This window comes from Mustelus asterias, chromosome 11, assembly GCF_964213995.1.
Source record: "Mustelus asterias chromosome 11, sMusAst1.hap1.1, whole genome shotgun sequence".
Classification (NCBI taxonomy): domain Eukaryota; kingdom Metazoa; phylum Chordata; class Chondrichthyes; order Carcharhiniformes; family Triakidae; genus Mustelus; species Mustelus asterias.
In genome coordinates, this window is record NC_135811.1 from 1,006,083 (window position 1) to 1,023,020 (window position 16,938).

General features: G+C 45.2%; 1 protein-coding gene across 4 annotated transcripts in view; it reads right to left on the reverse strand.

The window, feature by feature from the left end:
• Window positions 1–16,449, reverse strand: part of LOC144500301 (STE20-like serine/threonine-protein kinase) — a 146,454-nt gene extending 130,005 nt beyond the window's left edge. For 3 of the 4 annotated variants that reach the window (XM_078222988.1, XM_078222987.1, XM_078222986.1), the window contains exon 1: window positions 15,611–16,449. In XM_078222988.1, the coding sequence (XP_078079114.1) occupies window positions 15,611–15,760 (150 nt within the window). In that variant the 5' untranslated portion in view covers window positions 15,761–16,449. The remainder of the gene's footprint in view (window positions 1–15,610) is intronic. The other variant, XM_078222985.1, reaches the window with a different exon arrangement.
• Between the last annotated feature and the right edge of the window lie 489 nt (window positions 16,450–16,938).

The window sequence follows — 16,938 nt, forward strand, 5'->3', positions numbered from 1 at the left end:
TGCGGCCTAGCTAAGGTTCTATAAAGCGGCAACATGACTTGCCAATTTTTAAACTCAATTCCCCGGCCGATGAAGGCAAGCATGCCGTATGCCTTCTTGACTACCTTCCCCACCTGCATTGCCACTTTCAGTGACCTGTGTACCTGTACACCCAGATCCCTTTGCCTATCAATACTCCTAAGGGTTCTGCCATTTACTGTATATTTCCTATCTGTATTAGACTAAGAGGATGTTCAAAGTGTTTTGCAAGAACAAGCCCACAAAACATTTTGATGGATGGCTTTATGCCTCTTTCCTGAAGATAATGACTCTTGTAGGGGTACAGACCCATGGGTGTCTCTTGGTAACTCATCCAAGTGACCATTCTTCATGAGAGCCAAACATTGAGTTAGAAGTGTATCCAGCTGTGGACAGTGTCACATCATTACCAGGACCATTCTTGCCTTCACCCAAAGTTCACTGATATCAGTAGTTCCAGCAGGGGGTCACTGGACAGTCACATGAAGTAGGAACAAAACCTGAAAGTGTGATAATGCTGGCTGAGGTAGCCCAGCCATTATCGAAGACCAACAAACTTAACTTCAATCTACAAACCAAGTATGGGTCTTCCGGTATAATCTTTTAACAATGAATTTCAATAATGATAGAGGAAGTGAAAAATATAACATTGCAGTCTTCAGAATTGGCTGCTTTTGAAACAAAAATACTCGTAGTGGGCGGCATAGTAGCACAGTGGTTAGCACTGCTGCCTCATGACGCCAGGGACCTGGGCTTGATTCCGGCCTTGGTCACTGTGTGGAGTTTGCACGTTCTGCCCGTATCTGCGTGGGTTTCCTCCGGGTGCTCCGGTTTCCTCAGTGCAAAGATGTGCGGCTTAGGTTGATTGGCTATGCTAAATTGACCCTAGAGTCAGGGGGATTGCAGGGTAAATGTGTGGGGTTATGAGAAGAGGGCCTGAGTGGGATTGTGGTCGGTGTGGACTCGATGGGCCGAATGGCCTCCTTCTATACTGTAGGGATTTTATGATTCTATTAAATGGATGTTCAGTGACTGTGGACCCAAAGGCTCCATTAGAGTTTAAGTTATCAGGTAGGGTGACCATGCTTTTAATGAAACCTCCAGCCTCATTCAGTTCTTAAAATGTTTACTGAATAAATGTCAGGGTCCCACAATGAAACTTGTCATCATTTTGTCTCTGGCTCAATTGCGATCAATATGAATTGTGATTAATTTATGCTACCTACAGCACCATTGAGTAAACAAGATGTAAATGGCATCAGTTATCAGACTTTAAAAAAGTGAAAATAAGAGTGCGAAAAACATATAGTACCAGTGAAGAGATGGTGAGGAACAGCAGAACCGAGTGCTGCAGCCACACAATGCGCAATGATTTGCACTTAGCGGTGTGTGACAATCTCAACCAGCTGAGAAATCTTACTGTTCACCCTCTGCTCATTAATGTGGTCTCAGCTTCATTTCTGGCTCAATATATAACACTGCTTCAGTTACAAAATTAACAGCAGTTCCATCTCAGGTAGGCTGGTGTAAAACACATCTATCCGTACTGCAAGCTCAGTGCACCAGCACATTGTTAAATAGAAGAAAATATATATTCATGCAGACATTTGCATCACGAAAACAACACCAATTCAAGCAGAGTGTGGAGCTCAGTGATTCAGAGCTACAACTACAGCAGCCCCACTAATATATCCACATGGAGTTCATTAACTAGGATTAGAGAGCTGGATCTCAGTGGAACTGGGGCACTGCCACCTCAAATCCACCCACTGAACACAGATTATAGCACAGTACACAGTGTCTCAAAACCAGCAAACTCAGGACCCAGGCTGAGCTGGGTTTTGGGTCGGGTAATTGGGGCTGAGTGTACTTTAAAACAGGCCAGTGGAGTAAAGAAAGGTCCCTCGGAGCATGGGACTGCAAAATAACTAGCCCAGTGCCACCCCGTGCTAATGCAGTGCCCAGGTTAATTGTCCAGGTAGTGTTTTTTTCTTAAATTGTACTCAATTAAAATTGATGCATACACGTTCTAAAAATGTCTGTTTTTTGGACAGCTGGATTTGGGACACTGCACCTGTATCACACCTGAGTGTTAAAAAGGTATCCCACTGATATACTTCAGTCTTGTCACTGTAAAACATAGGAGATGGCCAGTAAAACTTTGAGGTTGGGTCAACTGTGCACCTATTCTAGCTTCCGTTTTTTCAAAATTGGGCTATTTTTGGAGAGAACACTTGCATGAGGTATGCAAATAAATTGTCCATTAGTCCCTACACAAGATTATTTGGTGTTATCCATCTCTCAGTTCCTGCACATGGTATCCAGTACAGATAAATCACCTCTCAGTCCTATGCATGGCATACTGATAAATAATCCATGCTCCAGTCCCTGCATGTGGCATATGTGTAAATAGACCATTCTCTTACTCCCTGCACACCATATATCTATAAATAAGCGTGTCTCTAAGTCCCTAAAGAGCGTGTACCTGTCAAATAATCCAGTTTCATTCTCCTGGTGTAAAGTATACCAGTAAATGCTGAAACAGTTTGTGCCCAAATGCAGCAAGACATGGATAACATTCAGATTTGGGCTGATAAATGGCAAGTAGCATTCATGCCACACAAGTGCCAGGCAATAACCATTCCAACAATAAAGAATCTAACCACTTCTCCTTGACATTCAATGGCATTACCATCACTGAATCCACTAATATCAAATTCCTAAGGATTACTGTTGACCAGAAACTAAATTGGATCAACCATATAAATACTGTAGCTACAAAGCAGGTCAGAGGCTGGAAACTCACCTCTGACTTCTAAAGCCTACGCACATCTACAAGGTACAAGTCAGGAGTGTGATGGAATACTCTCCGCTTGCCTGGATGAGTGCAGCTCCAACAGCATTCAAGAAGCTCAACATCATCTAGAACAAAGCAGCCCACTTGATTGGCACCCCAGCCAACACCTTTAGATGCACAGTTTCCATCACTGGTGCACAGTGGTAGCTACTCACACCATCTACAAGATGCACTGTCGGAACTCACCAGGTTCTTTCAACAGAACCTTCTAAATCTATGACCTCCACCACCTGGAAGAACAAGAGCAGCAGATGCCTGGGAACAACAACACCACCTGCAAGTTCCCCTCCAAGCCACTCACTATCCTGACTTGGAACTATACAGCCGTACTTTCACTGTCGCTGGATCAAAATCCTGGAACTCCCTCCCTAACAGCACTGTGGGTGTACCTACACCACATAGATGACAGCAGTACAAGATGGTGGTTCACCACCGCCATAACAGTGGTGGTGAGATACCATAATTCAAGGTCTGATTAGACAGAGCCAGCACAGCTTTGTGTGTGGGAAGTCATATCTGACAAATCTTCTAGAGTTTTTCGAAGAGGTAACCAAGGAGGTAGGACAGTAAATGTTGTTTGTATGGACTTGAGCAAGGCCTTTGACAAGGTCCCGCATGGCAGACTAGTCTGGAAGGTTAGGTCGCATGGGCTCCAGGGAGAGCTAGTAAATTGGATTTAAAATGGGCTCGATAGCAGGAAGCAGAGGTTGATAGAACATAGAACATAGAACATTACAGCGCAGAACAGGCCCTTCGGCCCACGATGTTGCACCGACCAGTTAAAAAAAAACTGTGACCCTCCAACCTAAACCAATTTCTTTTCGTCCATGAACCTATCTACGGATCTCTTAAACGCCCCCAAACTAGGCGCATTTACTACTGATGCTGGCAGGGCATTCCAATCCCTCACCACCCTCTGGGTAAAGAACCTACCCCTGACATCGGTTCTATAACTACCCCCCCTCAATTTAAAGCCATGCCCCCTCGTGCTGGATTTCTCCATCAGAGGAAAAAGGCTATCACTATCCACCCTATCTAAACCTCTAATCATCTTATATGTTTCAATAAGATCCCCTCTTAGCCGCCGCCTTTCCAGCGAAAACAATCCCAAATCCCTCAGCCTCTCCTCATAGGATCTCCCCTCCATACCAGGCAACATCCTGGTAAACCTCCTCTGCACCCTCTCCAAAGCCTCCACATCCTTCCTGTAATGTGGGGACCAGAACTGCACACAGTACTCCAAGTGCGGCCGCACCAGAGTTGTGTACAGTTGCAACATAACGCTACGACTCCTAAATTCAATCCCCCTACCAATAAACGCCAAGACACCATATGCCTTCTTAACAACCTTATCTACTTGATTCCCAACTTTCAGGGATCTATGCACACATACACCTAGATCCCTCTGCTCCTCCACACTATTCAAAGTCCTCCCGTTAGCCCTATACTCAACACATCTGTTATTCCTACCAAAGTGAATTACCTCACACTTCTCCGCATTAAACTCCATCCGCCACCTCTCGGCCCAACTGGTCAAAGGTTGTTTCTCAGACTGGAGGCCTGTGACTATTGGTGTGCCTCAGGGGTTGGTGTTGGGACCCTTATTATTTGTTATTTATATAAGTGATTTGGATGGGAATACACAAGGCATGGTTAGTAAATTTGCAGATGATACTAAATTAGGAGGTATCATTGACAGCGAAGAAGGTTATCAAAAATTACAGGGGGGATCTTGATCAGTTAGGGAAGTGGGCCGAGGATTGGCAAATGGATTTCAATACAGATAAGTGTGAGGTGTTGCATTTTGGCAAGTCAAACCAGGATAGGACTTATACAGTGAATGGTAGGGCCCTGGGAAGTGTTGAGGAACGGAGGGACCTAGGAGTGTGGGAATACATAGTTTGCTGAAAGTGGCGTCACAGGTAGACAGAGTGGTGAAAAAGATGTTTAGCACACTGGCCTTCCTCAGTCAGGGCACTGAATGTAGGAGTTGGGACATTATGTTACAGTTGTATAAGTCGTTGGTGAGACCGCACTTGAGTATTGTACACAGTTTTGGTCATCCTGTTATAGGGAAGACACTGATAAACTGGAAAGAGTGCAAAGAAGATTTATGAGAATGTTGCCATGACTCGTGGGCCTGAGTTATAGGGAGAGGTTGGCCAAGCTAGGGCTTTGTTCCTTGGAATGTAGGAGAATGAGGGGTGACCTTATTGAGGTGTATAAAATCATGAGGGGCATCGACAGGATGAACACATGTAGTGTTTTTCCCAGGGTTCGGGGAATTGAAAACTAGACGGCATAGGTTTAAGGTGAGAGGGGAAAGATTTAAAAGGGGTCCGAGGGACAACTTCTTCACACAGAGGGTGGTGTGTACATGGAATGGGCTGCCAGAGAAAGTAGTTGAGGCAGGTTCAATAGCAACATTTAAAAAGCATTTGGATAAGTACATGGATGGGAAAGGATTAGAGGGATATGGGCCAAACTGCGGGCAATAGGGACTAGCTGGGAGGGCACCATGGTCAGCATGGACTGGTTGGGCTGAAGGGCCTGTTTCTATGCTGTATTGCTCCCAGAACTCTGTAACAGCAATTAAGGACGGACAAAAATGCAAGCCTTTTCCATTTAAAAATTAAAACCAAACATATCACAGTCTCTGTCCACAGCATAACTCTAAATAATGCGTTTTCTTACTCCCTGAATATAGTATTCCTTTAAATAAACCCATCCTCAGTCCCTGTGCACAGTACATCTGTCACTAAGCCAGTGTCTCACTTCCTGTGGTATAACTAACTGCCAATTTCAATACAATATTGCTCAGCTAATCAGCTGAAGATTCCAAAGCTTTAGAATTCTGAAACCATAATGATCTATTCCACTAATAGAAATCAGTGAAGCATTATCAATAAACTGAGTCACAGTGAGACACTGTTTGCATTACCCAGGTTGTGGTGCTGTTCTCAAAATTCAGATATATCATCCATTACTTCTTATAGTCCTGTAAAAACTGATCTTCTCATCCTCTCCAATCAGTAACCACAAAGGAAGCAATTGACTATCATTCGTACATGGTGTTTAATCTCCAATTCATTGCACCACTTCAACAACACAACCCAATATCACTTCCTCTTCAACAGTTTCTTACCTCCTGTATGAAGTTATCTGCAATGTCAATACAGATGTGATAGGATTATTAACAGGGAAGATCTTATTTGCATCTAAACAGTCATCTCTACTTATTTTAACCAATTTGTTTAGTACATTAAGCATCAACTCAAGTCGAGATTGACCAGCTAAAACCATAGCAGTGTGCCAGGACCAATATGATAATGATGATGATGAAAGGTTATTAGGGGTGGGCAGGAACATAGCGCTGAGGTTACAATCAGATCAGCCATGATCTCACTGAATGGCACAGTAGGCTCGAGGGACCGAGCGGTTTACTCCTGCTCCTAATTCATATGTTCGGATATTTGATAAGGTGCCACATGAAAGGTCACTGCGTAAAATAAAGCCCCTTGGTGTAGGGGTAACATATTGAAATTGTTTGAAGATTGGCTCATATAGAGGTTTACAGCATGGAAACAGGCCTTTCGGCTCAACTTGTCCATGCCACCCAGTTTTTACCATTAAGCTAGTCCCAATTGCCCGCATTTGGCCCATATCCCTCTATACCCACCTTACCCATGTAACTGCCTAAATGCTTTTAAAAAGACAAAATTGTACCCGCCTCTACTACTACCTCTGGCAGCTTGTTCCAGACACTTATCACTCTCTATCTGAAAAAATTGCCCCTCTGGACGCTTTTGTATCTCTCCCCTCAAACCCAAGCCCTCTAGTTTTAGACTCCCTTACCCTTGGGAAATGATGTTGACTCTACCTTATCTATACCCCTCATTATTTTATAGACCTCTATAAGATCACCCACAGAAAACACAGTAGTGGCCAACTCCTCTTCCAACTCATATGTTCGCATGATGATAGAGAATTCTCCCATTGTTTTGATGGATGAGCATTCAGCAAAAAAATAGTTTACTGTCTAGGTTTATGTTATGATGTGGAGATGCCGGCGTTGGACTGGGGTAAACACAGTAAGAAGTTTAACAACACCAGGTTAAAGTCCAACAGGTTTATTTGGTAGCAAAAGCCACACAAGCTTTCGGAGCTCCAAGCCCCTTCTTCAGGTGAGTGGGAATTCTGTTCACAAACAGAGCATATAAAGACACAGACTCAATTTACATGAATAATGGTTGGAATGCGAATACTTACAACTAATCAAGTCTTTAAAAAACAAAACAATGTGAGTGGAGAGAGCATCAAGACAGGCTAAAAAGATGTGTATTGTCTCCAGACAAGACAGCCAGTGAAACTCTGCAGGTCTAGGCAACTGTGGGGGTTACAAATAGTGTGACATGAACCCAAGTTCCGCACACACGAGGACGGCCTCAACCGGGATATTGGGTTCATGTGGATGGCACTGGCAAGGCCAGCATTTGCTTTCCATCCGTAATTGCTCTTGAACTGAGTTGCTTGCTTGGCTATTTCAGAGGGCAGTTAAGAGTCAACCACATTGCTGTTGCTCTGGAGTCACAAGCAGGTCAGACCAGGGAAGAATGGCAGATTTCTTTCCTTAAAGGATATTAGCGAATAAGATAGGTTTTTCTGACAAATCAATGATAGTTTCATGGTCAGCATTACTGAGACTAGCTTTACATTCCAGATTTTATTGTATTTAAAATCCTCCAGCTGCAGTGGTGGGATTTAAACCCATTAGCCTGGGCCCCTAGATTCTGGCCTCTGATAATGCCTCCAGTGGCATTACCATTATGCCACCATCTCTCCAAAGAAGGCATTTGATAAGATGCCACACAAAAGGTTGTTCCACAAGATTAAGACCCATGGAATTTGTGGAAATATATTAATATGGATTGAAGATTGGATAGTGGACAAAAAACAGAGCAGCAATAAGCAGATCATTTTCAGATTAGCAGGGTAGAAACATAGAAACATTAAAAATAAAAGCAGGAGTAGGCCATTCGGCCCTAAGGACCTGCTCTACCATTCAGTTTGATCATGGCTAATCATCAAATATCCTGAGCCCCCTCCTCCCCATATCCCTCGATCCCTTGAGCCCCAAGAGTAATATCTAATTTCTCCTTGAAATCAAACAACATTTTGGCCTCAACTACATTCTGTGGTAGTGAATTCCACATATTCACCACCCTATCTGGTCGCCACACTACCAGAAGGATGTGGAGGCTTTGGAGAGGGTACAGAAAAGATTTACCAGGATGTTGCCTGGTATGGAGGGCATTAGCTATGAGGAAAGGTTGAAGAAACTTGGTTTGTTCTCACTGGAGCGACGGAGGTTGAGGGGAGACCTGATAGAAGTCTACAAGATTATGAGGCATGGACGGAGTGGATAGTCAGAAGCTTTTTCCCCAGGGTGGAAGAGTCAATTACTAGGGGGCACAGGTTTAAGGTGCGAGGGGCAAGGTTTAAAAGAGATGTACGAGGCAGATATTTTACACAGAGGGTGGTGGGTGCCTGGAACTCGTTGCCGGGGGAGGTAGTGGAAGCGAATACGGTAGTGACTTTTAAGGGGCATTTTGACAAGTACATGAATAGGATGGGAATAGAGGGATATGGTCCCCGGAAGGGTAGGGGGTTTTAGTTAAGTCGGGAAGCATGGTTGGTGCAGGCTTGGAGGGCCGAAGGGCCTGTTCCTGTGGTGTAATTTTCTTTGTTCTTTTTTCTAATCCTTGCCCTCCAGTTCTAGATTCCCCACAAGAGGAAAAATTCTTTCCGCATCTACTCTATCAAGTCACCCAAGTATCTTATATGTTTTAGTAAGATCACATCTTAATTCCAGTGAGCATAGGCACAACCTGCTCAACCTTTTATCATAAGACAAAACCTTCATCCCAGGAATTAGCCTAGTGAACCGACTCTTGAACCATTTCCAATGCAAACATGTCCCTTCTTAAGTGAGGTAACCAAAACTATACATAGTACTCTAGGTGTGGTCTCACCAATGTCCTGCACAGTTGCAGCAAGATTCACTTACTGTTGTACTCCCAACCTTCCATTTACCTTCCTAATTTCTTGCTATATGTAAATGTTAACTTCTGTACTGCAGCATTCTGCAATCTCTCTCTATTTAAATAATATTGACTTTTTGAATTCTTCCTGCCAAAGTGAACACTCACATTTTCCCATATCATACACCATCTGCCAATTTTTTGTCCACTCCTTTACTTCTTTGTGGACTCTTTGTATCCTCTTTACAACCTTTCTACCTATCTTTGGACCAGCAAATCTGGATACAATAGGGTCATTTTCTTCATCCAATCCATAGATCACAAATCATTGGGATCCCAGCACAAGTCCCTGTGGTACTCCACCAATTACCGTTTGACAACCTGAAAATTACCCAATTTAGTTTATCTTTAGTCAGCCGTCCCTCTACCCATCATCCCCAAGAACATGAGCTCTTCGCTTGTGCAGTGAGTAACCTCTTACGAGACACCTTAGCAAATACTTGTTGGAAATCCAAATACACCACATTTACTGGTCACCCTTTATTCACCCTACTGGCTATATCAAAGAGTTCTAATAAATATTCCAAACACGACTGCCCTTCACAAAACCATGTGACTCTGCCTGATTGTATTAGGATTTTCTAAGTGACTTGCTAATACCTCTTTAATAATGGATTCTAGCCTTTTCCCACTGATAGATGTTGGACTAACTGGCCCATTGTTCCCTGGTTTCTAACTCCATCCTTTCTTGAATAATGGTGTTATATTGTAATTTTCCAATCCACTGGGATCTTTAAAGAATCTAGGGAAGTTTTGAATATTACAAATAATGCATCCACTATCTTTGCAACCAATTCTTTTAAGACTCTAGAATGCAGGACAGCAAATCCAGGGATTTGTCAGACTTTAGTTTTCCTATTACCTTTTCTCGAGTGAAAAAGATTATTTTTAAATTCCTCCCTCCCTTTTGTCTCTCGATTTTCCACTATTCTTGAGTCTTCTGTTGTGAAGCCAGATGCAAAATACTTGTTCAAAGATTCTGCCATTTCCTTCCATATTTCCCCAGTCTCAACCTCTTATGGGAGCAAAGCTTACTTTAGCTACTCTCTTTCTTTTAATATACTTAGTTTTTACTGTCTGTGTTTATATTTCTTGCTGGCTTTCTCTCAAATAACAATTTCTCCTTCATTATTTATTTAGTCATTCTTTGCCAGTTTCTATTTTCTGGCCTCTCACTAATCTTTGTGACACTTTGTAAATCTTTGTGAACATATTTTCTTTTAATTTGATACTAACCTTAACGTCCATTGTTAGCCAATAATGGTGCAGTTTCTTTCTTTATCAATGAAACTTATCTTTATTGAAACTTATGTAATATCTCCTCAATTGCCTGCCGCTGTTTCTTTATCATTTATTTACCTTTTAACCTATTTCCACATTCCACTTTCGCCAACACGTCCTTGTAATTGCCTTTATTTTAAGTTTAAGACTCTAGTTTCAGACACACAATTCTCACCCACAATTAATTCAAACTGAATGTGAAATTCTGTCATATTCATTCTTACTTAATGGATCTTTTACTATGAGGCCATTAAGTAATCCTCTCCTTACACATTAATATGTCTAAATTGCCCATTCCCTGGTTTGTTCCAGAAAGCATTTTTCTAGGGAACTGTTGAATACATTCTATGAAATCATCCTCCAGGTCACTTTTGCCACAGCAGGATATAGATCAATTGGAGACTTGGGTGGAGAGGTGGCAGATGAAGTTTAATCCAGACAAATGTGAGGTAATGCATTTTGGAAGGTCTAATACAGATAGGAAATATACAGTAAATGGCAGAACCCTTAAGAGCATTGACAGGCAAAGGGATCTGGGTGTACTGGTACACAGATCACTGAAAGTGGCAATGCAGGTGGAGAAGGTAGTCAAGAAGGCATATGGCATGCTTGCCTTCATTGGCCGGGGCATTGAGTTTAAAAATTGGCAAGTCATGTTGCTGCTTTATAGAATCTTAGTTAGGCCGCACTTGGAATACAGTGTTCAATTCTGGTCGCCACACTATCAGAAGGATGTGGAGGCTTTGGAGAGAGTACAGAAAAGATTTACCAGGATGTTGCCTGGTATGGAGGGATTAGCTACGAGGAGAGGTTGGAGAAACTTGGTTTGTTCTCACTGGAGTGACGGAGGTTGAGGGGAGACCCGGTAGAAGTCTACAAGATTATGAGAGGCATGGATGGAGTGGATAGTCAGAAGCTTTTTCCCAGGGTGGAAGAGTCAATTACTAGGGGGCACATCTTAAGATGTGAGGGGCCAGGTTTAAAGGAGATGTACGAGGCAGATTTTTTTTTACACAGAGAGTGGTGGGTGCCTGGAACTTGTTGCCGGGGAAGGTAGTGGAAGTGGATACGATGGTGAGTTTTAAGGGGCGTCTTGACAAGTACATGAATAGGATGGGAATAGAGAGATATGGTCCCCGGAAGGTAGGGGGTTTAGTTAAGTCGGGCAGCATGCTCGGTGCAGGCTTGGAGGGCCGAAGGGCCTGTTCCTGTGCTGTAATTTTCTTTGTTCTTCGATTTATCCACTCTATATGAAGATTCAACTCTCCCATGAATATAACAGTACCTTTTTTAAAAAGTCCCCCTTATTTGATTTATACTCTGCCCTACAGTTTAGTTACAGTAAGAGGGCCAATAAACTACCCTCAACAATGACTTCTTTCCTTTGCTTTTTCACATCTCTACCCCAACCGATTCTATATCTTGATTCTCCAAACCAAGATAATTTCTTACCACTATACTGATCTCATCCTTAGTTAATGACCCAGCCCACTTCTTTTTCCTTTCATTTCCTTCCAAAATGACAAATACCCTCCCCTCCAATCTTCCGATTCCAGCGTGGTTACTTTGCTACCATGTCTCTGTAACGGTTGCCATATGGCACAAATAGAAATAAATGGTTATCAGTTCATCCATAGAACCATAGAAAATTACAGCTCAGAAACAGGCCTTTTGGCCCTTCTTGTCTGTGCCGAACCATTTTATGCTTGGTCCCACTGACCTGCACTTGGACCATATCCCTCCACACCTCTCTCATCCATGAACCCGTCCAAGTTTTTCTTAAATGTTAAAAGTGACCCCGCATTTACCACTTTATCCGGCAGCTCATTCCACACTCCCACCACTCTCTGCGTGAAGAAGCCCCCCCTAATATTCCCTTTAAACATTTCTCCTTTCACCCTTAACCCATGCCCTCTGGTTTTTTTCTCCCCTAGCCTCAGCGGAAAAAGCCTGCTTGCATTCACTCTATCTATACCCATCAAAATCTTATACACCTCTATCAAATCTCCCCTCAATCTTCTACGCTCCAGGGAATAAAGTCCCAACCTATTCAATCTCTCTCTGTAACTCAGCTTCTCAAGTCCCAGCAACATCCTTGTGAACCTTCTCTGCACTCTTTCAATCTTATTTACATCCTTCCTGTAACTAGGTGACCAAAACTGTACACAATACTCCAAATTCGGCCTCACCAATGCCTTATATAACCTTACCATAACACTCCAACTTTTATACTCGATACTCCGATTTATAAAGGCCAATGTACCAAAGGCACTCTTTACGACCCTATCCACCTGTGACGTCGCTTTTAGGGAATTCTGTACCTGTATTCCCAGATCCTTCTGTTCAACTGCACTCTTCAGAGTCCTACCATTTACCCTGTACGTTCTACTTTGGTTTGTCCCTCCAAAGTGCAATATCTCACACTTGTCTGCGTTAAACTCCATTTGCCATTTTTCAGCCCATTTTTCTAGTTGGTCCAAATCCCTCTGCAAGCTTTGAAAACCTTCCTCACTGTCCACTACACCTCCAATCTTTGTATCATCAGCAAACTTGCTGATCCAATTTACCACATTATCATCCAGATCATTGATATAGATGACAAACAACAATGGACCCAACACTGATCCCTGCGGCACACCACTAGTCACAGGCCTCCACTCAGAGAAGCAATCCTCCACAACCACTCTCTGGCTTCTTCCATTGAGCCAGTGTCTTATCCAATTTACTACCTCCCCATGTATACCCAGCGACTGAACCTTCCTAACTAACCTCCCATGAGGGACCTTGTCAAAGGCCTTGCTGAAATCCAGGTAGACAACATCCACCGCCTTCCCTTCATCCACTTTCCTGGTAACCTCCTCGAAAAACTCTAATAGATTGGTCAAACATGACCTACCACGCACAAAGCCATGTTGACTCTCCCTAATAAGTCCCTGTCTATACAAATATTTGTAGGTCCTATCCCTTATCACACCTTCCAATAACTTGCCCACCACTGACGTCAAACTTACTGGCCGATAATTTCCCGGATTTCTTTTGGAACCTTGTTTAAACAATGGAACAACATGAGCCACCCTCCAATCATCCGGCACCTCCCCCGTGAATACTGACATTTTAAATATGTCTGCCAGGGCCCCTGCAAGTTCAACACTAGCTTCCCTCAAGGTCCGTGGGAATACCCTGTCCGGTCCTGGGGATTTATCCACTCTGATTTGCCTCAAGACAGCGAGCACCTCCTCCCCTTTAATCTGTAACGGTTCCATGGCCTCCCTACCAGTTTGCCCTATTTCCGTAGACTCCATGCCCGTTTCCTCAGTAAATACGGATGCAAAAAAAACATTTAGTATCTCCCCCATCTCTTTTGGTTCCATACACAGTCTACCACTCTGGTCTTCAAGAGGACCAATTTTATCCCTCACTATCCTTTTGCTCCTAACATACCTATAGAAGCTCTTCGGATTTTCCTTCACTCTGTCTGCCAAAGCAACCTCATGTCTTCTTTTAGCCCTCTTGATTTCCCTCTTAAGTAGCTTCTTGCACTTTTTATACTCCTCAAGCATCTGATGTGTTCCTTGCTGCCTGTACATTTCATACAACTCTCTCTTCCTCTTAATTAGTGTTACAATCTCCCTCGAGAACCAAGGTTCCTTATTCCTATTTACTTTGCCTTTAATCCTGACAGGAACATACAAACTCTGCACTCTCAAAATTTCTCCTTTGAAGGCCTCCCACTTTCCATTTACATCCTTACCAGAGAACAGCCATCTTGAACCAATGCACAGAACAGTATTTATCCCCCTAACTATACTGCCCACACCACTATTACATTCCATTTTTCACTCCCGCAACTTGTATGGCTCCCTGCATCACAATGTTAGAACATAAGAACATAAGAAACAGGAGCAGGAGTCGGCCATCTAGCCCCTCAAGCCTGCTCCGCCATTCAATAAGATCATGGCTGATCTGATAGTGGGTTCAGTTCCACTTACCCGCCCGCTCCCCATAACCCTTAATTCCCTTAATGGTTAAACATCTATCTAGCTGTGACTTAAACACATTTAACGAGGTAGCCTCTACTGCTTCATTGGGCAGAGAATTCCAAAGATTCACTACCCTCTGGGAGAAGAAGTTCCTCCTCAACTCTGTTCTAAATTGACTCCCCCGTATTTTGAGGCTGTGCCCCCTAGTTCTTGTTTCCATTGCAAGTGGAAATAACCTCGCTGCTTCTACCCTGTCTAGCCCCTTCATTATCTTATATATCTCTATAAGATCTCCCTTGTTGTTGTGGTCAGTTTGTTCACCCTCGCTACAGTCTCCGCTCTCATTTATACAAGTTACAAGAACTTTGAACCTACTCGACAATTCCAAGCACTGAGGCTTCCGCATCGCTACCATCTGGACCCCCATACTTGGCTCACTGACAGTCACACCCACATGTCCCTGACCACAGACCAATCTGAGGGACCGAGCCTAAGAAGTGTGACTGCCTCCTGGAACAAAGTGTCCAGGTAACATTCTCCTCCCTGAGGCGATGCAGAGTCAGAAGCTCAGACTCCAGCTCATCAACTTGGAGCTGAAGTTTCTCAGCTGCAGACGCAGTGCAGATAGGGTTGCTGTGGATCATATTGATGTCCAACAGTTCCCGTATTCTCCAGCTGCAACTCAGCATCTGCCCTGTTATCTTTATTGTTTATTACCTTTCAAGTTCTGAAATATCACAACTGTTGGCTGTATACCAAGTAGTTTAATTAATCTATAAATTTAATTCAGTACTTATATCTCTCTAGTACAGGTTAAAACTACTGCCTGAGTTGAGAAAGGTAAAATCTTAAAAACTCACCAAATAATCACCTACTTGCTCACCAACTTCTGGGAGCTGATGAATGTAAAAAGCAGCAATTCCTCCCCCCCCCCCAGCACTGAATTCCCAAATTTCCAAATTGTTATTTGTACCTCATGGCACTCAGCCCTTGTTGCACTCTGTGCTCACAATCTCATTCTCAGCCCCAGTACCTAGCTAGTAAAATCTGTCCTGCACTCTCAACCACCTCAAGTTCCCTCTTGAACGAAAGATTTTTAAAGTCAGGACAGCAGGTGTCATTGACAGGCCAGTAACTTAGTGAACTCTTTCCACCAAGACTGCAACAACACAAACTGCTGTTGTTTGCAATTATCTTGATGCCACCATTTCAATTGATCTCAGCTGCTTTCTGACTCACTTCAAACTCAATGGTTTCCTGTTGTACCCTTTTCCCTTCATCTAAGTTTCTCAGACAATAATAGAGATCTATGGCTGTTTTCACAAAGTGCCACACTCTGCCTTTCACCAACCTGTTGTCAGTTTTGGCCTCACCTTATAGACCTTGCCAAAGGCTCCATCGCCCAGCTCTCCGATGATGTGCCAGACCTCTTCAGGGTTCACATCCTTTTTCACATGTTCAAACTGCTTTTTCTTCTTCTCCCCTCCAATCTTAAAAATCTTTCGAAAGTTAAAGAAGGACATTTTCAGAACTGAACAAATGGATTTTCTGAATTTCCAATCCTAAAATTTAGGGTTGATCAGTCCCTGGTCCTGTGCATCACTCCAGAACACACTGGTGCAGGGCTTCACTCCAGAACCTTCCCGGGGCTTCACTCCAGAACCTTCCCGGGGCTTCACTCCAGAACCTTCCCGGGGCTTCACTCCAGAACCTTCCCGGGGTTTCACTCCAGAACCTTCCTGGCGCCGGGGCTTCACTCCAGATGCCGCTCGGGACTCTGGCTGCCGCGCTTTCCTCCGGATTACCTCAGGATTGACTCTGTGTCCCGGGGGGCTCGGGTTTCGCTGCTCGGGGTTCAATGTCAGCCTCTCCCCGGGTTCACTGGGGGAGCCCGGGCTGCCGCTGGCTCTCGGCTTCACTGCCGCTGCAGTGCCGGGTTACTGTGGGCCGCCCAGCCGGCTGCTCCCGGCCTCATTCCCGCTCCGGGATCGCACAGGCCCGGGATCCGCCTCCAGCCGCTATCGCTCAGTGCGCGCGCTCCCGCGGACAATGCGTGTGACCCAGGCTCGCTCCCGCGGACAATGCGTGTGACCCAGGCTCGCTCCCGCGGACAATGCGTGTGACCCCCCCAGGCTCGCTCCCGCGGTCCGTGCGTGTGACCTGGGCTAGTTCCCGCTGTGCGCACTCCCTCGCACTCCGACCCGTATTGTCTGCTGAGTGACAGCCGAACCAACCAATCAGCGCTCGGAGCCCGGGGAGAGGTGGGTCTGAGTGGGAGGAATCCTCCAGTCCGCCCAATTGAGCGCCGATCGCAGCGATGGATCAGCAGCAGCGGGGGGCGGGATTGACGTGCTTGCGCGGGGGGGCGGGGCTGGTGCGGGATTGGTGCGGGATTGGCGCGGGGAGGCGGGGCCGGACCGGGGGGCGGGGCGGGGCTGGCGCGCGGGGAAGGGGGCGGGGCTGGCGCGCGGGGAAGGGGGCGGGGCTGGCGCGCGGGGAAGGGGGCGGGGCTGGCGCGCGGGGAAGGGGGCGGGGCTGGCGCGGGGGGGCGGGGCTGGCGCGGGGGGGGGCGGGGCTGGCGCGCGGGGGGGCGGGGCTGGGGCGCGGGGGGGGCGGGGCTGGCGCGGGGGGGGGCGGGGCTGGCGCGGGGGGCGGCGGGGCTGGCGCGGGGGGCGGGGGCTGGCGCGGGGGGGCGGGGGCT